The following is a 27,067-nucleotide window of genomic DNA, read 5'->3' as shown; positions in this document are numbered from 1 at the left end:
TTTAACATTAGACCATATTTTCTGACAAGTATACGAAACCAATTATACCACTTACTGGTGGTAGGACCTCTTGTGAGTCCGCGCGGGGGGGTACCACCACCCTGCGTATTTCTGCCGTGAAGCAGTAATGCGTTTCGGTTTGAAGGGTGGGGCAGCCGTTGTAACTATACTTGAGACCTTAGAACTTATATCTCAAGGTGGGTGGCGCATTTACGTTGTGGATGTCTATGGGCTCCAGTAACCACTTAACACCAGGTGGGCTGTGAGCTCGTCCACCCATCTAAGCAATAAAAAAAAGCCTTACTATAGCTTGCTTGAATGGTAGACCTTGGATTATCAATGATCGTCAGCTGGGTCGCTGGTTCGTGCGTCGTCTGCGTTCGACTTCTGAAACAATAAAAAATATGAGTTTATGTGACGGTTAAGTTTGGGTCGGTGAAATTTTGCAATTTTATTTTTTGTTCCTTACTTTTACCTTGTTCGTGGCTTTTAAGAAAACAGCCTCGAAACAATACCATTTTAAATTAAACTTAGATTATTTTCCCAACCTTCAGAAAGAAACGAAACGAACGTAACCTAAAAGAACCGTATTGATGCTTCACCATCAGATGAGCATGGTTCATGTCAGGCTCAGAAGACGTCCTACCACCAGTAAAAGTTTGTTAGTTTATCGTATATCTATACTAATATATAAATCTACAGTGGGTTTTACGGATGTTCCGTTGTAATCATGAACCATGCATCCGTACTGAACCATGCATGCGATTGACTTGAAACTTGGTATCCATGTAGAAAATATATGTACTTAATGGATAGGCTAATATTTATATGTGTGTTGGTCGCCCTAATAATAATGACAGTGAATAATAAAGTTAATTTTTAATGCCCAGCGAAGCGGGCGAGTACGGCTAGTTTATAATAAGTCTACTTCTAACTTCAGACGAAGCAATTTTTTTATTCTGCGAATCACGTTTTGATAAAGTAGCTTTTGAATATATTTAACAAAAAGAGTCGGAATAATCTGAAGCGCGGTGCGTCTTGAAATATCCATTTTCACATAGACTAACATCAGCGGCATGCTAATCCAGATTACGGCGGAATCCATTATCCCGATAAGTCTCACGTCGCATATTCTAAATGTTAATTGCGAACCGTTAGGGCTTTAATTAAAGTTGGCCCATCAATGAAAATTAAATCCAAATTGCTTTAGCTATTATCTTGTACACCGTTCACAGATGCACGGATAAACAGATGACAGTATGTTTACGATTATATAGTATATAGAGGCCCGTTCCGGCGTCGCTCGGGTCTTTAACAAAAATTTCAACGATATTTGACCTTGTTTTATTTTTTTAAATGAAAGAACACTGCGCCATAGTTAGAGGTATGCTGTCGCGACACTTTTTGTAAATAATAATGTGTTCTACAAAGTCGTAGTAAATTATTTGATTCTATAATCAATAGTTTTCGCAGGGCACGCGATGTAAATAATATTTTAGGTAATTTCTTACATTATTGAAGTATTAGTAAGGATCCCTATTTTTTTTTTAAAGGTTATAGCCTATGTCACTCGTGAATAGTGTAGCTTTCAAACAGTGAAAGAATTTTTCAAATCGGTTCAGTAGTTTCGGAGCCTATTCAATACAAACAAACAAAAAAAATCTTTCCTCTTTATAATATTAGTATAGACTAGTGAACCCGGCAAATTTTGTTCCGCCACACGGTTTGTTTCAAACACATCAACCGGTCAACTTCAAAAATTTTTTTTTAAGAGATTTTATGACCTGGTAACTAAGACCTTTAAGTCATGTCTTATTTTACTTTATTTTCTTAATTTTATGAAAAATGATAATATGGAGTGAAATGAAATGAAGATGATTAATTTGAGACATTAATCAACTGGGATGAAATTTAATGAAATGAGATGATATGGGATGAAATATAATCGCAGTAAAATGGTGGTCATTTACTGAGATTTTTTCAGTGGACTTTTTGGAGGAACCCGAGAAGTTACGTCCAGCAGCTTTGTTTCATTTTCCCACATTTGTGCACTTTCACAGATATTAAACAGTTAATAAACCACCATTATTACACATTTAAAGCTGAAGAAACACTAAATAGACAAAATAAAACAAATCACACAACTTCACTCCTCGCGTTCCCGCCAAAAAGTCCAACTTCAAAATTCTACTATAATTAACCATAGAATATATTACGTTTAGCTGTCAGTTGCGTTTTGTTATACCACGTTTTATGTCGCGTCCCACGGGAACGTGATAAAAAAATCCTATGTCCTTCTCCTGGTTTTAAGCTACCTCCTCACCAATTTTCAGCCAAAGCAGTTCAGCCGTTCCTGAGTTATAAATAGTGTAACTAACACGACTTTCTTTTATATATATATAGATTAAATACGTAGGTACATATTGTAGCGCGTTTTATCAAATATTTTTCTTGAATCGCGTGGAATTCTGTAATAGACTTTGAACCGACATCTAGAACTAGAAATTTGTAAATTTGAATGTTCCGAAAATGAACGAAAATACCTAGAAAAAGTTTCGTTCTTTAAATATACGATAATATATTTGAAAACATCGCAATCTCGACTAACCTAAACAGGTTCGAAACTGTTCATAAACGAATCCTTCCTTCTTCAAACGAGGCTTCTGGAGAGTATTAAGCAGTAGGCAGCGGCTTGGCTCTGCTCCTGGCATTGCTGAAGTCCATGGGCGACGGTAACAACTTACCACCAGATGGGCCGTACGCTCGTCTGCCTACAAAGGCAATAAATAAAAAAAAAAGCATTATTTTCACAACAAATTTAAGTTGGCATATCTTAGTGTTATCCACCCCATGAGCATTGCGTGTGCTCTGCTTATTTCTGTCGTGAATGCGTTTCGGTCTGAAGGGTGGAGCACCCGTTGTAACTATACTGAGACCTTACAACTCATATCTCAGGGTGGGTGGCGACATTTACGTTGTAGACGTCTATGGGCTCCGGTAACCACTTAACACCAGGTCGGCTGTGAGCTCGTCCACCCATCTATGAAATAAATAAAAAAGCCGCATTTAAGGCATTTATATTATTTCTTCACATTTTGTTTATTTCTACAGAAGTAAAAAAATACTAAAGTCATTGAACTGCGAGTACGTCTCTGTTTTAATGTGTTCTTTTTATTTACATTTACGTACATGAAGAATCCAGAATTTTAATATACGCGAATAAATAAAGTGCCTACGTGATCTTTTACTCGGAAAATGGAATCACATCGCCCTCCGATATTAAGAAATGCTTTTCTTCTGCCAAATTAAAGTTTATTGTATTAACATTATATCAGATCGTTATCTTTATCCAGAGATAAGGTTTTTTTTTTTATAATAAACTAATTTTGTTCGTTAACCGACTACTTATCTATACGTGAAGAAAAAACGTTGTAGATCTTTTTATGAAAATTGCGCGGACGGAGGAGTAAGAAATTACCCACACTTATAGAAAATATATAGAAGGAGTTCAGAATGCTAATATCTTTCAAAAGTTGTACATAAAAATAATTAAATCAATAAAAAAAAAACACACACACACACACACTGGCATGTATTTGACACAGCCACGCATATATACTCTTTTGTTTATTGTTAAAGTCTGTGGTCAAATTCAGAATAGATTAATATTGTTTGTCTTCAACATTATTTATCTATAGTGTAGCCTTGGCGAAATTTGTTATTAAAGAGGTCTTTGACAATAGACCCATAATAATTTTCGAATTTAAATTACTAGACTAATAGACATTTTACAGTTTGACAATCAGCAAAGAATCCCTGCGATGTATGTATGTAAATGAATTTTAATTTTTGTATTTAATACTTTAAATATAATTGTTTTATCGGAAAAAATATTAAGTCAAAGGACAAAAACGAGTATTTTTGTGGTTATTTCTTACAAGCACCGGTTCCTATATTTAATTAATATCCCAATTTATTTATGTTAAAGTATAATTTATCTATAGAAGCAACTATTGAGACGCAAAGCTTAAGTATAATCAAAATTAGTACAAAAGAAAACCAAGTCAATTCTCAAGAAAATCAATATTCAAAATCATAATAGGACATTAAAATATATTATGAAGCTCTTCTTGAAAGGAATGGTATCCATTTTCAGTAATTTATTAGCGTAATTGAAAGAGCTTGTGCGCGCCAATTAACGTAGCAAAATTCTTAGGTTCCTCCATAATGCTATTGAAAATATACGGCATTCTACCGAACATATTAACGATCCAAGAAAGACTTGTAATTCACAGTTATATAGGCGTGTTCTTGGAATGCAAAGGAGTGAATTGTACTATAGAATTATCAATAACTTGTATTTGATTCTGGTTACATTCATACATTTCACAGGGAGCGGCCGGGCTGTGACTCGGTTTTGGCGAAGTAAACTAATCGTTATTCTCTTGAACATTAAATTCAAATTCATTAAATCGTCATAAATAACATGAAATATGATTAGTAAAGTAAACTGCGACGGGTTCGAATGTACGCGGGTCCATTGTTTGTTTTTCAATTAATGCAGATGAATAAAGACAACAGTGCCAGATGTAACACGTCATTGAGCCGAAAAATAAACAAGAGCCTACCGTAATCGGGAGGGCCGTGCGCCGACATCCCTTGTAACAATAAACACGAATTGGAAATGGATTAAACAATGAAAATATCATTTTTATTGAAAGTATTATGTATCTGAACTTGAATCGAACATTCAAACGGTTGAGTTAAGAAAAGTAGCGGGAAAATGCGTTTAAAAGATTTGTTTCGAAATTCAAATTTAAATAGGCATAGACAAAACAGCTATGTTGATTTAGTTCGTCTGTTTTTAAACAGATTGTCTTTTATTTTAGAAGTTATTTATTGTTGAGCTGTTTTATCAATAAATATTTAAAATTTTGATTTATGATTCAGATTTCTTTATTCAAAATATCAATAACAAAACAAGAACCAAATAGCAATAAATTAAATATATGTATTTAAAAATTAAAGCAGCATTGTTCGTTCAAAGGTTAAACATTAGAAAGAGAACTCCAATATAGAAAATCATTTGTAATATTGTTTATGCATACAACATACAACAAAATAAACTTCACAATTTACATTAAAACCTTCATCACTTAACCATCAGGGTGTGTAAATTTAAATTTTGCAACATTGTATCAACGGGTGATCTGGGTTCAGTGTACGACCGCGGCTTGTAACGCTTGTATCCAGATTGGAGTCCCCCCGGCTCGGACGTATTGCAAATTTGTTAGCAATGCCCGTAACTGACATGGCAACACTACGTTTGTTACCCTCACTGTTGTGTCGCTCCAAATTTAGAGTTAGCCAGCATTCTAAATTTGAATCGCTCCACTTTGTTGTTAATTTGGGCTTGAAGTTTACGCATTGACTCTAATGTTTGTTTAAGTGAGTAACAATAGTATTACAAGCAATTAGCATCAACCTATCTCACTCTACCACAGTATAGATAGCTCTCAAATGATGATCTAGCTTTGAGTAAAAGCACACGAAGTTAATTCATTCAGTTCTCGCACCTTTCAGCACTTTTCCTCTGCAAGTAGTAAATAGCTAATTTACGATCCTTTTTTATTGCCTTTGGTAGGCAGACGATTATATAGCTCATCTGATGGTGAGTGATTATTGGCACAGCCTAATAGCTACCTAGATTCCCCAATGATCCAAATTCGACAATATGTAATGACGCCTCAAAGTATTCGATTAATTATATGGGTTACCTTTCTCTTTTATTGTTATTCTGAAGATAAAGACTGCAGTTGCCAAAATAAATACATAAGAAAGAAGATAATACCAAAGTCCGCTAATAAATATTAAAAGATTGACAAATGCAGAGGTAAATGATACTGAGCTGTTTTGTCTTTGTTAATTATATGCGAATATTATGTAGCAATAGATATTAAATAATAATTAACATGTCTTCTTTGTAATAGATAACTAAAATTTATTGTGTTTGCATTGCTTTAAAAATCTATAAAAGATACGTTAACAAATTTTTTTTTGTATATGAACTATTTATTATAAGGGTCCACATTCGTCATTGGGTTGGGATTTACTGAGCTTCCTTTTAGTGATTCATAAAAAATGTCTAAGTTTATATTTTAAAGCCTATACGCCGAATGCAAGTATTAGCAGATAACAGACACGTAGAGGTTTTCCTGACGTATCTGGTAAACAAAAAGATAAGACTCAGAATTTATTTACATACATGAATAGTTGCTTTATCTTTTTAATACGCTTTTATTAGCTTCAGACGTATGTATGTTAGTATGTAACGGAATCTTTGAACATGATTTTGACCCCCTTCAAAATATCGGGTTAACTCGAAATTTGGTATACTTATTAAGGGCCGATGACAATACAATATTTAAAAAAAAATTGATAAACGAAAAATGAAAAAATTGAAATTCAACTAAAAAAAAAAATTAGTTTAAAAAAAATAACAAAATACGCTTTTATAGAAAATCCAACTAAATAATAGAAAATAAATTTTAATAAATTTGAAATAAAAATAGTGTAAGAAAAATGATTTTATTGTAAAAAAAGCGTGGGGTGCATGGTATCAGTAGTTATAAATATTTTATGAACAGATATGAGTAGAAGGGTTATTATGATAATATCCTGAAAAGCACCTTACTTTATTGTAAAAAAAGCGTTAAAATCATTTTCACTTCTAAGTTTTATAGCAACTACAAATACGTACACTGACGTTCATGTCGGATATTAATTTAGATTTATTATAAAACAAGTCAATTAATTCTGATAATGAACAGAAGCTTTAAGTTCGAATTGATTCGTTTCAATTTGGACGTATAGTTGAATGGAAAAGACAAAAAATAGCACTTGCTAATTGAAGAAGATGAATGTTAATTAACGCTAACACTTTTGTTAACGCTTCACACGGTTTTAATGCGTCGAGATATCGCTCTTTATGATACCGAGAAAAATTTCATAACATCCATATAGTGTCATGTGTTTTTGTATTCGTGTAAATCGACTTGCCTATTTTTGCCTATTTTAATGGGGACAATGCACTCCCATTGCAATGTCAAGGCCGCACAAAATACATAATCAAGAATCGTCCGAAAATCGTTGAAGTGTTCTTTCGCAAATATTGTCAACAAATAACTTAAAGATTAATTTGGCGAATTACGGAAACAGTGACAACTCATTATTTTCCGAGAAACTTTAAATGACAGTCACAGAGTCCACGTCGGCCGCGGCTCGTTGGTTTAACCATGGTTTCTAGTCCGGCGTTCAACGTGTTAATCTACTAATCCTTTTAATAAACATTTAGTATCATAATCATATATTTACTAATATATAAATAATACCTCTTTTTCATGTAATCTAGAAGATGTTAGACATTATGCGCATGGAATAACGGGCAGGTACCTACTACCGTCCTGCTTATTTCTACCGCGCAGCAGTATTGTATTCTGGTTTAAAGTGTGTAGGTACAACTGTTATACTGTGTAATTGAAACTTGAACCTCATTTCTCATATTGGGTGGGAACATTTACATAGCGATATGTCTATAGGCTCCGTTACAACTAATTAACACCAGACAGACCTTGAGCTGGTCCTCGTGTACATGCAACAGAAAAAAATATAAATTGGTGAAACCCTTACTGGCAATTGATACGCTTTAGTACTAAATAAAAATCTTTTTTGTTTTGTTATATGGCTGGTACGTTTACAGTATTTAACGAAAATATGACTGCGCAAAACCGTGACATTTTAAGTTTGAAAACCATTATAGGCTGTTAAACGGAGTTTCGCAGTCGTTTAAGTCGACGTAACTGCGCAAGTACACGCCGAGCGACGAACGAACTTTGCCACTTACGAGCTTTTGCAAAGCGCAGCAGAAAAGTTTCATTTTACACATTCCATTCCATTTATTTGATTTTTGGTAAGCCGCAGCGTGTTTTCGTGATTTATAAAATTCAATGAACGATCAGGATATATATTGATTGTTTTTTTTTTTTTTTTCATAAATCAGACCCACTCTTTTTGCCACAAATTAGAATTCCCGTGAGCTATGAACCCAAGAGTGAAGTATAAAACTCTTTAGTTTTTAACTAAAAGGATTTCTCTTCAGGGTCATTCAGCGTCATGGAATGAATGAAGTCGGTCATTCAGTAAAAAAAGAGTTCAGTTTTGTATAGTTTTTTAACATTGTTTAATTTTTAATATTAATTTTAAAGGAGATTATGGTCTTTGAATAGTGTTTTCTTATTATATCACACAAAACACAATTAAGTATTTTATTGTTTATTCATTCAGAAACACTCCATATCATTATATGAATGAAACAATAAAATATTAACGCCTGGGAATAGAGCAAAATTAACCAGCTGAAGTAGGAATCTAACACTCAACATCGGTCAGCACTGTGCCACCGGGTACTCACCCGGCTATCCATGCTATCCAGCCCATTTGTTATCCGGGATGCTATTACATACCTATGTTGTTAGTTGTTGGGAGTATTTTAAGCATTTAAAAGTACTGTTGTCCTTATTTAAATTCCATTGAACCTTTATTATGATTTCTCAAGATGGCGGTGGTATTGAAATATTGTTGTCTATGCACCGATGATCGATTTTCCAAAATAGAAAGTCAACAAATACTAACTCTAAATTCTGTCTGTATCGATATCTATAATATATTTTTTTTAAAACCCGCTAACTGTAAGTTTTTAACAAAGCTGTATATATGAGAAGAAAAATACATCAAAGGTTTAAATTTCGCTTTGCGCAAACAGAAACTATTTAAAGTGTAACATTGAAGAAAGGAGCGGTGCCGCCGGGAGCGTCGACCTCTTTCGCGCTAACAAGTATAAAACAATGAGGCCCACTTCCAACCCTCGGGCTTCTGAGAGGAAATAATCAAAGAGCCCTCGAGTCGAAGGGCTGCTTTCCCGGCATTGTCCTAGTGAGCCGCAGTCCCCGGAAACCACACATACCCTCATTACAGCACTAAAATAATTTACCTTTGTACTTTAAGCCTAAGGAGAATGTCATTTAATCCTTTTGTCCAATACAAATTCCATACATGTTATTTAATTATAGTTTTCTAGTCTAGATTCTTCTCTGGTTCTTTTTTCTGGTACAACAGTATAATTATTTAAAAATGAACCGCTTATCGTACTGTTTATTTATATGCATTTTTTTTTTATTCTAGATATCTACTAGATGGTGAATCATTTCGGTGATATCTTTTTTTGTTTTGTTGATTGATTAATCTTCGTTGTGGTAATCATAAATCTCAGAGATATTTCTCAATGAAAGTGCGACGAAGAGACATCAAATCATATTATTTTATAATTCAATTTCGTAATTCCATGAAACCGGAATCGTTCGTATTGTTTACCGTTGATTCGATTTAATCTTACGGCGCAGGAAATTAAATTTATAATCCTAACTAACTAACTAACTAATAAAATAATTTATGTATTAGAACCGTATTAATACAAAATCAGATTGTAAGGCGATAATCTCTTTAAAAATTCACCATTAAGCTATTTCGGGAGTGTATTATACAAATTGTAGAGTAAATAAAAGTAATATTAACAAACAAAAAAACTCATTATAAGCTTTCAAGTATTGTTATGAAATAATAACAAAGTAATAATTTTATTATTGCGCTAATAGCATTTGAGTTCTTTAATAATGAACACAAAGTAAACTGATTTTGAAAAGACGTGATTCCGATCTGGCGGTAGATATCTTCAAGCTGTCTTTAACCTCCATAGTGAGTCCTCTAGTTTGCTTATTCTAGTGAAGCCGGAAAGCTCTCTGGGCCTCAAGCAATCTCAACCTCCGAAAAAAACTCCATGAGCGGGACCGTCGTTATTACACATTCGAGTCTTCGACCTCATGTTTAGTGGACCTCAAACTGGGTTGTAGCGTTCGCGTTGTGATGTCTATTAGCCGGTTTTAAGATACAAAATTTTATATTAAAGTTTTAAGGATACCTCTATTATATATATATTCATTATTTGTTTACAAGCGAGACGACGATATATCATTATGTTTTATTTGTTATTTGATTACGTTGTTAATATGTACGCTACAGCTCTTTAGCTACAACTACACTACAAGTTTATTTTTTTAATGGCTCGAGTCTCTTCTTTGACGAATGACTCTACTAATGTCAGATAGATAGAATATCAGTGATATAGATAGATGGTAGCAGATGAGAAGGATGAGAACGGGAGAAAAATTTGTAAATATTTTTACAGTTTAATATTATTGCGGGAAATAAAATTTTAATAAGCTAATGCATTTACAGCTTTAGTATTAGGGAATGTTAAAAGAGATAGTTCATATTAACTAACACTACAAGCTACAATGTTAAAATCAAACTCGAGTCTAAAAAATACTAAAATTACAGAAGTGCCGTGTAAATTATTCACATTTTTGTAACTAAATTAATTTTTCAACTTCAAAGAGAAACGACGAAAAATGTCTAATGATTATAATGACGAGGCCCTTAAGCACCGCGTCGAGGGTCCGCCTTTTCATTTACGTTTTACACCACCATAAAAACACCATAAATGCTAAATCGGTTTTCCGATAAAATCTTAGACAGATTCACTTATGTGCTTTTTTATGTTTTTAATTTTGCATTTCATCCGGAACGTTTGGTAGGAGGTTCATAAATCACCTGACATAATTTGAGATAGTTAAAATTAAATAAAAAAAAAGATGTGTGGTGTCGTGGGACAGCGGATAGGAACGAAGTTCCTTATAATAAAAATATTAATTTTAGGTTCTATTCGAGGTATAAAGAAAATAATTATTCGGGTGTACATTTTTTATTATGATTTTTTTATTGATAAAAATAAAATGAAAAACTACTTTACAAAGTTATCAACCTTATTTTATTCACAATGATTTATAAAAAATATATAATAAAAATAAGCTATTTTTGCACGTTATTACAAAGTTAAGTCGTACACTGTGTACATTACTAATTTGTACGTTATTACAAAGTTAGGTCGTACACTGTGTGCATTACTAATAAAAATCTTACGTTACGGACGTTTTTTCCCGGTTAGGGTACCCCTCCGCATCGTCCCATAAGGAACTTCGTTCCAATAAAATACAAACAAAATAAGTTTAAGGAAAGTAACGGATTAATTTACAATTTTAAATAATAACTGTCACCATGGGATGTTATATGATATAATGTATGCTCCGTATCAAAGGGCGAGACAGAAATTTTGACCTCACGCCTCAAGATACAAGTCGGGATGTTACAACTAAAAGATTAAATTCAATAATTTCATTAATATGAAGAGAATATGAGATAAAAAGCGGTGTAGGTATATTAAATATAATACGCAGGTATAACTTGTACAATAGATGAAAGGCGATTGCATGCAGCAGAGATGCGAATGTTGCGATGGATGTGTGTAGTAACGAGAATGGATAGAATACGGAATGAATATGTTAGAGGAAGTCTGAAAGTGGCACCTGTGACAGAGAAGCTGAGGAGTGCGCGTTTGGGATGGTATGGACATGTGATGAGACGAAATGAAAATGAGGTTGGAGAGAGACTGTTAACTATGAATGTGGAAGGATATAGAGGAAGAGGTAGACCTAAGAAGAAATGGATGGATTGTGTGAAAGACGATATGGGTAAGAGGGAAGTGAGCGAAGAAATGGTATATGATAGAAGAGTATGGAAGGAGAAAACATGTTGCGCCGACCCCAGGTGACTGGGAGAAGGGCAGGATAATGATGATAATTTGTACAATAGCCGAATATATTGCTAAGTAATCTTTTCTAGACCGTTTTCGCTTAACAGAGTTCTAAAAAATATTACTGTGTAGTATGAATAGTGTTGAACCAATTAAATTAGTATATCAAAAAAAATTATAATATAATTGTAAATAATGAGTAGTTTATTATATAAAATATACATTTAATATTTAATCACTATCAATTAAATGCCCACTCTACTTATACACCCAGATTAAATTAGTATGTTCGTGACAAATCATATCCAATCTGATAATTGTATTGTTTGCGAGCGACCGCCGAAGCCACGGACGTCTAGAGGTCTTACTCGCATTCGAAAACATTTGCAGTTCACAAACATATAATGTGTTTCACGTGGGACATTTGATAAATGAAAAACATATATTTATATATTTTATTATATATAATATATATTATATATATGTTTTATATATATATTTTTATTGCTTAGAGACGAGCTCACAGCCCACCTGGTTACTGGAGCCCGTAGACATCTACAATATAAATGCGCCACCCACCTTGAGATGTAAGTTCTAAGGTCTCAGTATAGTTACAACGGCTGCCGCACCCTTCAAACCGAAACGCATTACTGCTTTACGGCAGAAATAGGCTGGATGGTGGTACCTACCCGTGCGGACTCACAAGTGGTCCAGTTTGTTCGTGTGATGAACAAGTTTGTTAGCTCTTTGTTGGCCTGGGTGTTTTTATCTATATATGTATATATATGAAGTATTCTAAAAGTGGTTAAAAAATACTAAAAGCGTCCAATTGCATTTTCTGTACAATATTAAGAAAACAACATTTAAAGCGTTTATTTTCCATAAATTATTTTACCCAGTATTCTTCAATTAAATAAAACTAAGCTCGTCTTTTTTCTCAATGACAGAGAGTTCAGGCACTATATATAAGAAAAATCCTTTTTTGTTTTAAAACTAAAAAGGTTTTATATAAAAATTACATTAAAAAGGTTTTTGTTTACATATATTTAAATGTATGTCAGTCTCTGATACCCGTAACACAGGAAATCCTAATTTGGGGCCGGATAACCGTGCGTGAGTTGTTCCCAGCTATTACTATTAATGCAATTTTTATGACCTCTAATTTTTTTTATTTTTTTTTTATTGCTTGGCTGGGTGGACGAGCTCACAGCCCACCTGGTGTTAAGTGGTTACTGGAGCCCATAGACATCTTCAACATAAATGCGCCACCCACCTTGAGATATAAGTTCTAAGGTCTCAGTATAGTTACAACGGCTGCCCCACCCTTCAAACCGAAACGCATTACTGCTTCACGGCAGAAATAGGCAGGGTGGTGGTACCTACCCGCGCGGACTCACAAGAGAAATTTTCATAATATTGAATAAGATAGTTTAATTAGCAGACAGATTTTCCTGCGACGAACAAATTGATTACCAGTCGATTGCACTGTTAATTGGTCGTAAGTATCCATACTACCTGGAGCCACTGCGGTCATCCACAGTGCGTTTCCAGGGGTCTTTTTTGCCACGTACCATCCGGCTATGGAATGAGCTCCCCTCCACGGTGTTTCCCGAGCGCTATGACATGTCCTTCTTCAAACGAGGCTTGTGGAGAGTATTAAGCGGTAGGCAGCGGCTTGGCTCTGCCCCTGGCATTGCTGAAGTCCATGGGCGACGGTAAACACTCACCATCAGGTGGGCCGTGTGCTCGTCTGCCTACAAGGGAAATAAAAAAAAAAAACCTTGGCCCTTCTCGATCAACCTACATATATTTCAATCAAATGTTTGAGTTGCGGTATTTTTCAAAATATCGCCTTCACACTTTTCGAATATTCATTCATATAAATTAATTAAATGTAACGCATGAATGTAATATGGCGTGAAAGCTAATAGCGCGTATTGGCAGCATTCATGAGTGGGCGCCACTTTTGCCGATTCAGAATGCAGTCCGGCTCGAAGGATGTTAAGATTTTTTTCCTACCTAATCTGATAGCCTTGACAGGCTATGTCAGCGTAACCTAACAAGTAGGTGAGCTCACGAGGCACAAACCTGACGACGTTGCTAACACTGACCCTAGTAAGAGCGGTGCTTCGCAGAATCTACCATTGAATCGAAAACGAGACCAACTGAGAAGACCCGTCGAGGAACTTAGTGGGCTGTGCCTGTGGGTTAATTTACTCGCCGAGCCCTTCGTCGCAAGCAACGGGTTTGACGAGAACGATAACGAGACGAACCGCTATTTGGTTTAAGCGACATTTTTTAAATCTGACAGGAGAGCTTTTTAAAGTTTAAAATTTTGGAAAAAATATCATAACAAAAAATGCACCTTTAATGTCTATATATAAAAATTAATTGCTGTTCGTTAGTCTCGCTAAAACTCGAGAACAGCTGGACCGATTTGGCTAATTTTGGTCTTGAATTATTTGTGAAAGTCCAGAGAAGGTTTAAAAGGTCGATAAATATGAAAATGCTCGGAATTAAATAAAAATAATAGTTTTGTTTTTCCTTTGATATTCGGATGGATTCCTTTTGTTTTTATTTAAGATTATTTTATACAAAAGTTTAGGTCTTTGACTTATCGATTGAGGCACTACGAAGTCTGCCGGGTCAGCTAGTTACATATATAAATGTCGCATAGTAAGCTAAAAATCGCTCAAACCAAATAGTATTTCTTTAGCTTGATTTAAATGATGCTAAAAATGACATATTATTTTGTTTACGTAACAAAACAGAACAAGCATATCTTAAAAGGTCCGGATTGAGAAGTTCACGGTGTAGTTTGTTTGAAGCGCGACGGCACAAAACAATCGAGGCACGTCGCCGAGCAGCTTTGAATGTCACGGACTTTCTTAAAATACGATCGTGAATCATCAAACCATGTAACTGGAAAAAAGGATGTTTCGGAACATTAAAATAATACACATACGTGCTTTATATTATTCTAATTAGGGAGTAAACGGTGTAAACGTGTAATGTGGCGGTTAGCCATCATATCATAGAATACAAGATATTTGACAGATGCCTGAATCTCGCATACGACATTTTCAATTTGAGTATATGCATATATGCAAGTTTATTTTTAACTAGTGACCCGCCCTCGCTTCGCTTCGGAAACATTAAATTTTATTATTGATAGCTGAGTCCCGCGATGTTACCCGCGGTTATTATCTTACAGCGGGTGACGCGCGGGGCGAAGCTAGTCTTAAAAAAGTAGCCTAAGTTACTCCTTATATCATCAGCTACCTATCAGTGAAAATCAAGTAAAAATCGGTCCAGCCGTTCACAGAAATTAGCCGGAACAAACAGACAGACAGACAGACAAAAATTGTAAAAAATGTTATTTTGGTGTAAGTACCGTATACATATTCATATGCATGTAGTAAAAAGCGGTTATTTCAATATTACAAACAGTCACTCCAATTTTATTTATGTGTATAGATTACTTTTTTTTTGTACGGCAGAGTCAAAATTTTAAACGTTGTCGTATGGTAGTTATTTATTATTTATAGACACATCAAGTAAATCTGACAGAAGCCTTAGAAGATTCAGCTTATTATTTCTCTGCTAAAAACTAAGCAAATCTGAAGTGCGTCGTCTGAAGTTAATCGACAATTTATAGTTTTAGAAGAATTGTCTTCCAAAAAACTGTTTACAAACAAATATAATGTGTTCGACACTTTCACAGAAATACGGAAATTGTAAAAAACAATTTACTAAAATAAAATTCAACTACACTTTAATAATATAATCAATGCTTAAGTATATAAGAAGTACATAAGATAAGCTTTCACAATTTAACTACGTTGGTTGAAGTTGACCATCGTGAAATTTGCATACACATTGCCAAATGTGCAGAAAAAAGGACTTTTATGGGATTTTTTCCTACGTGAATGAAACTGAAGCTATACCTCGTAAATACAAAACTACCTGTTTTTCATCTAATGCATCTAATGCGAATAGCTTAAAAGCATAGATCAATATACAATTTTTCAGCGGATATATTCTCTTTTGTAATTTGTACCCGGAATGGAGATAGGAGGTAGTAAAAAATAAACCTAAATAATTCTGAATTCCGCATATATTTAACAAAGATACACCGACTCCGTGCATTAAACCTGATTTTCGTGATACAGAACTTTTCTTCATTAACCACGGAACAAATGACGTTATGAATTTTATATAAATAAATAAATAAAGCAATTATTTGTTATTATGTCTTAAGTGCTATACAATAAATATTAAGATTAAAGTCTTCAGACTCTTGAAATATTCCGAAAATAATAAAATAGTTAGATATGCTTCATTGTTACCACAATAAAACTATTTAACTTCATTTAATTGCACAATGTTTGTTGTGTAAAACTCTCTGACATTACCTTTAAATATCAATGGAGTAGTCCTTTGATCCGAGTATCGCTTACGAATAACGCTTACATGCTCACAAGCGCCAATGAAACTCCTCTCTTGCTCCTGAAAGGATTGAAGGTCCTAACGATCAAATACAACGACATTCGTTACATTATGAATCCTTATACTTCCACGCACCCGGTTTACATATTTTACAAGTACGTCAAATACATTCACAGGCGAGGGCATGTCTCGTTCCCCCAGGCGTGAAGAGCTTACTTAATAATAGATTTTCCCGACGCTAAGCTTGGTTCTAAGCTATAAACTCAATTAGCGTCTTCGGAGGCGGATTTAAACTAACAATATACCTAAAATATTTCGCACTGTTGGAGTAAATAGCACCTTACGTGATACGTCAACAAAATTTAAATAAGTAATAATATAGGTTAAGACATTACCACTTTTTATTGGTGGTAGGACCTATTGTGAGTCCGCGCGGGTAGGTACCACCGCCCTGCCTATTTCTGTCGTGAAGTAGTAATGCGTTTCGGTTTGAAGAGTGGGGCAGCCGTTGTAACTATACTTGAGACCTTAGAACTTATATCTTAAGGTGGGTGGCTCATTGACGTCGTTGATGTCTATGGGCTCCAGTAACTACTTAACACCAGGTGGGCTGTGAGCTCGTCCACCCATCTAGCAATAAAAATAAAAAATAAAAGTTTTTTTATGACGTCAAATTGTCCGGAATATTAAAATTGTGGGCATGCTACCCAACCCTCTCTGAATAGTTATTGCTACCTGACTTCATTTATTATCTTTTTTCACGATGGAAGCAACTATATGGACACTACGAGTGGCTCATAAAAATATCCAGCTGGGATGGTGGTTACCGGAGCCCGTAGACATTAAGAACGTAAACACGCCGCCTGTCTTGAGACATGAGTTCAAATTTCAGTTTTTTATAGTACTTTTATATTTAAAACGTATCTTGAAAATGGGTTAGCGCCTTTTAGAGACTGCTTATTTATTTTGTTCTTTAATAATTATCATCATAATTATCGTCATTCTCCTGCCCCATCTCCTAGTCACCTGGGGTCGGCGCAGCATGTTTTCTCCTTCCATAGTACTCTATCATTTACCATTTCTTCGCTCACTCTCCTCTCATATCGTCTTGCAGGCAATCCATCAATTTGTTCTTACGTCTACCTCTTCCTATAAAGCCTTCCACTTTTTGTTGTTTAATAGCTACATGATATTTTAATTAAAGTTTAGATCTAACAGCTCCAAAAATGTCAGCGATGTTCAACGTTCACTATACTTCAGTAACTGAGTCGGTATGATCAAGTTATATCATTGAATGACTGAGTAATAAAAATGATGATTGTTTCAAAAAAGGCATTACAAACATTTCCATATTTACCATGAATTTTACATAAACAAACTAGCTGAGCCGGCAGACTTCGTAGTGCCTCAATCGATAAATAAAAGACCTAAACTTTTGTATAAAATAAACTTCAAACAAAAAAAGACGGGGGACACATCAAAGGAAAAACAAAATTGTTTATTTTTATTTAATTCCGAACATTTTCTTATTTATTTACCTTTTAAACCTTCTCTGGACTTTCACAAATAATTCAAGACCAAAATTAGACAAATCGCTCCAGCCGTTCTCGAGTTTTAGCGAGACTAACGAACAGCAATTCATTTTTATATATATAGAGATAGAAGATAGATATTGATAATCATTGTAAAAATAATGGAATTAAATTGTACTAACGAAATTGTTTTCTTCTTCTGGCCCTTATCCCACAATGTGGGCTCAGTGCAGCATGTCCTGTTTTTCATTCAGGTCTATCACACGTCATCTCTGCACCCATACCCTTCTCTCGCATATCCTCTTCCACAGAGTCCATCTAGGTCTTTTTAGGACACCCCCCCTCCCTTATATTACCGGCAAATTTCATACCCATGGTATTTTTGGCCACATGATCATCCTTTCTAAGCATAACATGCCACGATAACCGACCACTTTTTATTTAGCTTGTCACTGGCGCTACATTCAGACTTCCCCATAAATTTATATTACTTCATTACTGACAAACATTTGCATAATGCCTATTAATACGGATCTATATAAAAGCTGTTTTAATAACGCCCAAATAAATTCATATCTCAGACATAAAGAATGTGGTCAGGTGTTAATCCGTTAAGAGGTTCCGAATTCCTTGGCGATAACGTAGTGTGTGACAAAACAACGGGAACGTTATCCCGAGGGATGTTTGCTCACCATGAACGTATTTACACTAGACATGTTAATGTTCAGTTTAATTTATAGCTCACAAACTGTTGGTTATACGTATTGAGTTTAGGAACTAACTACAAGCGGAACGTTATTTGTTCGTGTAAGTTTAAACAACTTTGTCGTGCCAGTGAATGTAATGTTGAAGGCACGCTTTATTTATTATGAACTGGTAACGTGATTAAGATTTTGACTTTGTAAATGTGATGACGATTTCAAAATTAATGTTTTTTTTTTGTTTTTCGTAAATTTCACCGCTTACTACGTATGCGACTTGAAATCTGATTTTAATTAAATTGAAATAAAGAACACTCAAAGCTCTTGATCTATACTTAATATTATAAAGAGGAAAGATTTGTTTGTTTGTTTGTTTCGAATAGGCTCCGAAACTACTGGACCAATTTGAAAAATTCTTTTTCCATTAGAAGCCGACATTGTCCCTGATGAACATAGGCTACTTTTTTTAATTTTTTGTTTTTTTTTGTTTCATGTTTGTTTTAATGTTTCCGAAGCGAAGCGAGGGCGGGTCGCTAGTTATTTATAAAAATAGAACGAACCTGCTACGAATTTGACCGATTTTACTTTTTTATCTTAGATTTACGTGAACAAGTGTATAAGTGCGTATCTTCCTTTAAAAGTAAAAAAAATATAATTTAAATTCTCTTCAAGTTTAAAATTTGTTTACATGTCCACTCTATTAAATTACGTTAAAAATTACCGCTGAATAATCGGTTCTAATGCTAATCTTTAAAATACTCGCTCTTAAATTTCACATACGCCATTTTGTCGCTTGTTTGGCCTTAAAGTTGTTATTGAAACAGTTTTCTTTTTCCGTACAGAGCATCTCTTGGGACTATCGCATCGATCTCAGAACAAAACAGCGGTACTCTTTAGGCAATTGTACCGCGGGCACGCGACCAGGACTCACACTCCTCTCGCGACCCTCTATGACGACATACGAACTCTCCTACGATCGAGTTCCGAGCATGACGTCATAACCGACATCGTCAACACGAGGCATCCTAAAGACTTGGTCACCAGCGCAAGGAAGTTCTTCAGAGATCTATTCCCGGTTGCGTATCAAAACGCACTCAGACTAGACTCGAAGCAGTTCACGCCGGAGTACGAAGCCTGCCTCAAAGATGCCTATGACGCCGTCCAGCCCTTCGGAGAAGTTCCGCAACAGGTGATATTCCATTTCTAATTATTGTTAAATATTTCATACTACCTAACTAATAACGAACTTAACCAGCGGTAGACAGTGGCTTGGCTCTACCCCTGGCATTGCTGAAGTCCATGGGCGACGGTAACCACTCACCATCAGGTGGGCCGTATTCTCGTCTGCCTAGAAGGGCAATAAAAAAAAGCCTTTAGATTAAGGTAGTTTTGGTGTTAATTTTGAGTTTTTGTTTTATTATTATTATTATTTGTTTTTTATTATAATATTATTATTGTTTTATTGTTTTTTTTTTCTGTTTTATTCCGTTAATGTAGTTATTATTTTTATTTAATTTTGGTATACTACATGAAATGTTAATGAATGTAATATGGACGCAAAATCTAAAGTAAATGTAATAAAATAAATAAATATACATAATTGCAATTATTAATTTTTTGCATTGTTCGTTTATGTCTTGACATTTTTAATGAACAAATTCTTAAAGATTCTTTTAAAATAAGAGTCGAAATTAAGTATACTTAACTAAACAATATATTACGTTTTTAAGATTAAGAGCTGGTTTGATAAGAAGGTACTATGGTGAGATAACTGATCGCGGCGCCATACCAAAAACAAGACAATTTTATTTTACCTTGGACCTGGAATATGTGCATACCGACACGAGGTCGCAAATTGCGTAGCTATCTTTGATCTATCCTCACAACCAGCATACTTCATAATAACTTGACAACTTTCTGAACTAAGGTCAGAATATGATCAAAACAGTTGATTGCATTAAAAAAAAAGTTTTAAGTTTGTATAAATCGCTAACATGAGATGAAGCTTTGGAAGATAAATATGTTTTGAATCGTTTATCAATCACTATATTATATTAATATTTCTAGGCTAAGAAGGTCTGTTAAAAAACTATGAGCTAATTTTCTCAATATCGGTCGACAGACATTTTAGACGTAACCCTAGAAGAGCCACTCCCCTGTAGATCGAGATGTACACTGCCTGACACAAACTGAATCCAAGTACCAGACGACTTTATAAATAAATATATTAACAAAGTGTGCAAACTTTTCCTACAAATTTAAACTATAGATTGGTTCATTATCTTGAAAATGCCTTAGTAGAAACGACCATTCAATATTTTTAAACAATGAAAACAATGAATGGAACAGAGAATTAATTTAATTGAAAACTGTATTTATATAACTGTATTAACAAACAAACAATTCGTAATTAATCAAATTGATTCTTAGAATATAAACGAATATTAAGTATCATTATCTTGCTCTGGCCTTGTTTTTACTACTTTTCCTGTGGTTTTTTTTTTTTTTTACTTTTTACGGACATCTGATTCTTAGATCTGAGTTTTGGATTCACAAAATAGGACAACTCATTCTCGAGCTTTGGCTGCGTGGAATAAGCTTTCAGAAAAGTTCATTATAGCACAAACATTAAACTTCTACAAGAAACTTGAAAGGTTTGACAAACGCCCATTAGTGAAACCTGTGCCTGTGTTTTGTAAAGTCGTAAAATTTCAATTGTTGATGTTGAAATGAAATAAATTCTGTAAGATATTATTACTGCGAAATATAAATCTTAACGTAAGGCTGGCTGTCAGCTTGTTTGCCCATTTTCTACATTGATAAAGCCCAAGTCTGCAGTCACATTCCATTTCTAAAGTATCCGAATTGAATCTACGAGTTTCTATAACACTGAATTATATAATTTGTGCATATGATCCAAATTCTAACAATTTCAAATCCGTTGCGAGGTCCCAAAAGCTTTTAATTGCCTTATTTGAACCTTATCGTTCAGTGTTTTCGTGTGATTGCCGCTATCTATGAACAACGGCGGTACTGCAGTTACAGTAGTTTTTTTTTCCTACTTATGTTGATAGCATTGAGAGGCTATTTCAGCTTCGCCCTAACATGTAGGTGAGCTCACGGGGCTTTACCGGGTGTGTTGCTAACACTAGCCCTAGCCAGAGCAGTGCTTCGCAGAATCTACCACTGGATCGGAAACGCGACCCACTGAGAAGATCCGCCGAGAAACTCTGTGCGCTGTTACAGTAATGGGAGTGAGTAGCGGATAAATCCTCAATACTAAATAGTTTACCGCTTTATTTTGTTGACAGCTCGGCGTTTCCCTGTCTCAGTCCCTGGAGGCAGCGCGAGTGCTTCTGGACATGCTCGCAGTGGGCGCCGGCGCTCTGACCTCCGCCAACCACGTGCTCGCCGGTATTAACGAGGAATGCTCCAACAAGCTACTCCAGGCCGCTGGGTGTGCGCGCTGCGCTGGATTCGACGTGAGACCATGCAGGAACTACTGCTTGAATATCGCTCGAGGGTACGTGTTTAATCAAGCGCCGCGTAAATTTAATTTAATTTATTTTGTCCTATAGACGAAAAAGCTAACTATCCACATAGTGTTTATTTATTTTATTTTATTTATTTATTTATGTACACACAAAAAAGAAGACAGTACAGAGAAAAGAAATTGTTTGATCGAACTCATAGATATCCTAGAAGGCAAGACCGTTCCGCGGCAGAAAAGACATTGGTGATGTAGTATGCCGGTTCACAATCATCATCTTAGGCCTTACAGCCCAGGGTGGGCCTTAGCCTAGTCCAGTATGTTTCTCCAGACTGCTCTGTTCAGGGCTTTCTCCTTCCAGTTCCTGACACCGATAACTTTGAGGTCGTGCTCTAGGCCATCTAACCATCGGAGTTTGGGTCTGCCACGACTTCTGCGGCCCCTCTGGCTTGCCATAGAGCAGTTGTCTTAGCATTCTGGTCTCCTTGCAGTTTGCAATACCACACCCAAATAAAAAAACACATTCCGAAATAATAGTTTTTGTTAATGTATAGTATACAATAGAGATGATCACATTAGGTCTAAATGAATAAATACCACGTCGCGTATTTCCTTTCGTTCTATTCAGAATGTACACTGAATAATTGATAGTTCATTGGAATTATGATTGCATAATTCCAATGAACTAGATCAATTGATCTAAATATAAAATTTTACCATTATTCATTAATTAAAAATGTGTTTCTACGTTCTTTAAATGTATTGCTATAAATATTATAAGTTTAGCGATAGTTTTGGAAATTAATCGTTCATCATCCATATTCTGGTTCGAATCGTTCCGTTTCTTAATCCCAAGCCGACGGCTCGTAAGCTATCTTATCATCACACAGTCGACTTCCAAATATTTATTCGGGGATTCCAATAATAAACAAAAATACTGGTAAAATTTTCATTAAACTTTAAAAGGCCTCATTACTCTTCCGCTAATTATTTTCTTGCGGCGACTCCGAAATGTATTATGGAGTAAGTTCGAAAGATTCTGGCAAGCGCGAGTACTAAAAACTTTGAAACAGAACAGAATCGTTCCTCTAATTAACCGCGGCTTGTGGCCTCGTCTACAACATTTGTTGTACGGACGAACAACACAACAAAACATTATTAACCCTTAGTTAATAATACCCGTATAATGGGCCTGTGGAATCTAAAATTGAATTCGAAATTTCAAAAGCAAATAATAAACTCAATGTAAACGTTGCTTAAGTCTTTGAAGCACGGAGCTACTCGAGCCTTCTAACGAACAATTTAGCCTTATTATTATTTTATTTTTTCATTACTAAAATATCCGGCAAACTTTGATCTGTCGTGGAAATAAATAAATAAAAACCTGAGATTGGATCGCACCCTTATTTATTAGTTTCAATTGTAAACAAAACCCTATTAGGACTATTACGAATATTTGAAGACCAAGTAGCCAAATCGGTTCTCAAGTCTTGTCAATTGATGCGAATCCCAAAAATAGGTTTTTTTTATTGCTTAGATGGGTGAACGAGCTCACAGCCCACCTGGTGCTAAGTGGTTACTGGGGCCCATAGACATCTACAACGTAAATGCGCTACCCACCTTGAGATATGAGTTCTAAGGTTGCCCCACCCTTCAAACCGAAACGCATTACTGCTTCACGCAGAATTAGACAGGGCGGTGGTACATATCCGTGCGGACTCACAAGAGGTCCTACCACCAGTAATACGAGAAATACATTTCTTAGTTTCCATTACATATTGCATATTCTTAAAATAGATTGACAAGTCTACTTTTGTGACGTAAAAAGAAAAGGTAGGACGACAAATCCCACCTAAAGATAGTAATGATGCTTTTTTTCATAGGTGTATTGGATCTCTGTTGGTAGAGCTAGACGGGCCATGGTCTAGCTACGTGGAAGGAGTGGAGCAGCTCACCAGGTTAGACGCTGACGTCGCACTACGAGAACTCGAGACCAAAGTATCAAAAGCGATCATGTACGCTCTCGAGAACAGAAACATTTTGGAGAATAAGGTAGGCTTAGAACCGTCTATCTCTATGTTCCTTGATTCATTGAAAATTAACAATAAACTATAACAAAACGAGACCTTTTTCGAATTCGATCATTTTATGTGTATCAAAAACAAACGGTTGACAAATTGAATAAAAATATTTCAATTTGGCTGGCAGCTTTTGCAAAAATAAATGTTCATGATAAAAGTTTGAGCGTATAAAATATTATTTTGACAACGATCGCTAGGATTCGGAATGTAAGATAACTATACTCACATTCTTAATAACAATATACTCTAAACAAAACCGGAAAAGAATATTGTTTTATTATTCATTGACACCGCAAACTAAAGCGAAAATGGTTAATCAAAGTTACACGTAACCGTACAATCCAGACGTCGTCTGATTTATATTTGAGTAACATTACGTGGTTCCAAAAACATGAATATACCCTATTACATTTAGCACTTTGGGTAAGAGTCTAAGGTCCCAAGATACACGGGGCTCCTGCTTGACAGCTGATGAAGTCGGTTGATAAACAGGCCACCAATTATGGTCAATTTTAAAATGAGAGAATCGGCGTAAAATATTGTGGTATTAAGCTTACTTCGTTATTTATTTTCCAGTGAAAGATAACATAGGGACACCAAAATCGTAGTTGTCCAGGCCTATCAAACGATAAAATCTACCGCTCAGATGTCCGTGAACTTACTATATGGCTTACGTAATTGGATTACGAAAAATAAGTTACAATGGCTGCAGTTAACTTTGAGATGCATCGTAAAACTATTCCTATTTTTTTTCTTTTTAACCTGACCCACCCACACCCTTTGCCGATGACGAATCAAGTGTAGTGCTCATTTCATATTTTTCATTTCATATTTCAAATGTTGAGTTGTGAAATTATAATTGAATTTAACTATCAGAGCCGTAACACTTTTATAAATACTAGTGGTTCCCTAGTAGTCGCAATTCGACTATAATTAATTAAAAATTTGAACATTATTATTGTTCTATTATCAAAGACTTCAAGATACTTCTATACGTCATAGATTTTGCCAAGACTACACTACAGACATTCTGAATTTGAACACAGACTTTAAACAATAACAAAAGTTTGACAATAAACAATGTGTTGTGTCAAATACATGGTATAGTGTTTATAAGGTTTTTTTATTGATTTAATGTATTTTTGATGCATAAAAAAAAAATCATTGTGCACTCCTCTATATTCTCTATAAGTATGGACAATTTCATACTCCTCCATCCGCGCAATTTTCGTAAACAAATTTTTGCTTTACGTATTAATAATATATAGATTGACATAAGCATTCCATAATGTAAAAGTGTGATAGCGTAATTAGACTAGTACACATATAATATATTCTATCACATATACCTATATAATAGTTTAATTGTTTGCAACTAGCGCGTAAGTAATAGGTACATACTTCAATCCGTTCAAGCCAGTACAATATAAATTATCTTCGATAAAATATCGTTCCGGATCGACGTTCAGTATAATTTTATTTGATTTACAGCTGCATTCCAACTTACAGAAGTTCCACGTTTTGCACGCTATTTTAGCATGAAAATGCTATTACAATCACGATACCGTGAGTCGTGGTACTGGTTTCCCTTTGGGTCACCAACCGATCAAATGGAATTGCAACTTGAGAGGAGATAAACTATTAAACTTTACAGCTCTGCGATCGTTTGGCAGCACGCCACACGTGCCCGTAACAACCGGACAAACTCGGAATTTTCAATTATTTAAAATCAATGGTCGCTAGTTCACGACACGATTTGCATTTCCACATAATAAAAGTTCGTGGACGCGAGGAACCAATCATTGTAACAAAGCGAAAAGTCTATTCAGCGATCGTAAAGCGTGGAATCTCTTTATAGACGTGCTCGCTTCGTATTACGAGACCATAAACATTGTTGGAAACGGACGTAGGAAGGCCAGGTCAGCCGTGGGCGCGGGTCGACGAAGCATCTTCGGCACCCACTCCTATCAACTATAGAGAAAATTACTAAAGTAATTTTATCTCACACATTAGCAATTTAATATAGAGCCGATAATAGCCATATTGTAGCCTAACTAAAATAAATCTATCTAATCTCACATCAAAAATATTCTAGGCAGCGTTTTATTATATTCGATATTCGAATATAGGAGATCAGAATGCCGAGACAACTGCTCTATTGCAAACCAGAGGGCCGCAGAAGACGTGACAGACCCAAACTCCGATGGTTAGATGGCGTAGAGCACGACCTCAAAGTTATCGGTGTCAGGAGTTAGAAGGAAAAATCCCTGAACAGAGAAGTCTAGAGAGACATACTGGACTAGGCTAAGGCCCACCCTGGGCTGTAAGGCCTAAGACGACGATGTTTTATTAAATTATTAACCGACACTAGTATATTTGCGGAAGATTCTAAATTCATCACTTCTCCTTGCTCAAACGAATAGAACTGTTTAAAGTGAATATAAAAATAATGACCACGAGATTCGTGTCGGTCGTTCGCATATTTAACATAATACCAAGAGACATTATTATAATAAACGTTTCTGTTAATAATATGTTTATGGAGGATACATAATAAGCGCGTTGCGGTGGCAAGAAGACAAATGAGAGACGACATCCCGTTGAGTCATATCACTTGAACGAGCTATAGTTATGTCATTACGTTCGCAAGGACACTGTTTCCGTTTGCTACCCGTGGTATGCCCCTGTCATTTTAGAATATTTTGTTAGTTGATTATTCGGACTTGTTCATAGAAATAGTAATATGTCATCTTCGATCAATTAGTAACCTTTGATCAGGGAGTATATTATGCAACAATGTATGCAAAAATATGTATGCAAAAAAATATACTAACCAATCGTTGGTAGTTCAAGGGGCTATTCCAATTTTTTCCCTATCAATTCCTGGTAAACTAAGAAGCGATTCCAGCTACACCCAGACGGGTACGTGTGAGCTCACGGGCTCAACCTGAGCGAATTTGCTAACACTAGCCCTAGCAAGAATAGTGCTTCACAGTACCCACTGAGAAGATCCGGCGAGAAACTAAGTGGGCTGTGTCTGTGGGTTCGTT

The 27,067-nt window shown here is 35.3% G+C and overlaps 1 protein-coding gene across 1 annotated transcript in view; it reads left to right on the top strand.

Moving 5' to 3' along the window:
* The window catches only part of dally (division abnormally delayed protein), a 157,538-nt gene that overhangs the window by 107,045 nt on the left and 23,426 nt on the right, over positions 1-27,067 (top strand). The window contains exons 3-5 of the mRNA XM_028184050.2: positions 19,289-19,635; positions 21,758-21,969; positions 23,820-23,988. Of these exons, the coding sequence (XP_028039851.2) occupies positions 19,289-19,635; positions 21,758-21,969; positions 23,820-23,988 (728 nt within the window). The remainder of the gene's footprint in view (positions 1-19,288; positions 19,636-21,757; positions 21,970-23,819; positions 23,989-27,067) is intronic.

Source organism: Bombyx mandarina, chromosome 15 (genome assembly GCF_030267445.1).
Source record: "Bombyx mandarina strain Sakado chromosome 15, ASM3026744v2".
NCBI lineage: Eukaryota > Metazoa > Arthropoda > Insecta > Lepidoptera > Bombycidae > Bombyx > Bombyx mandarina.
This window is presented reverse-complemented; position numbering and strand designations above follow the sequence as displayed.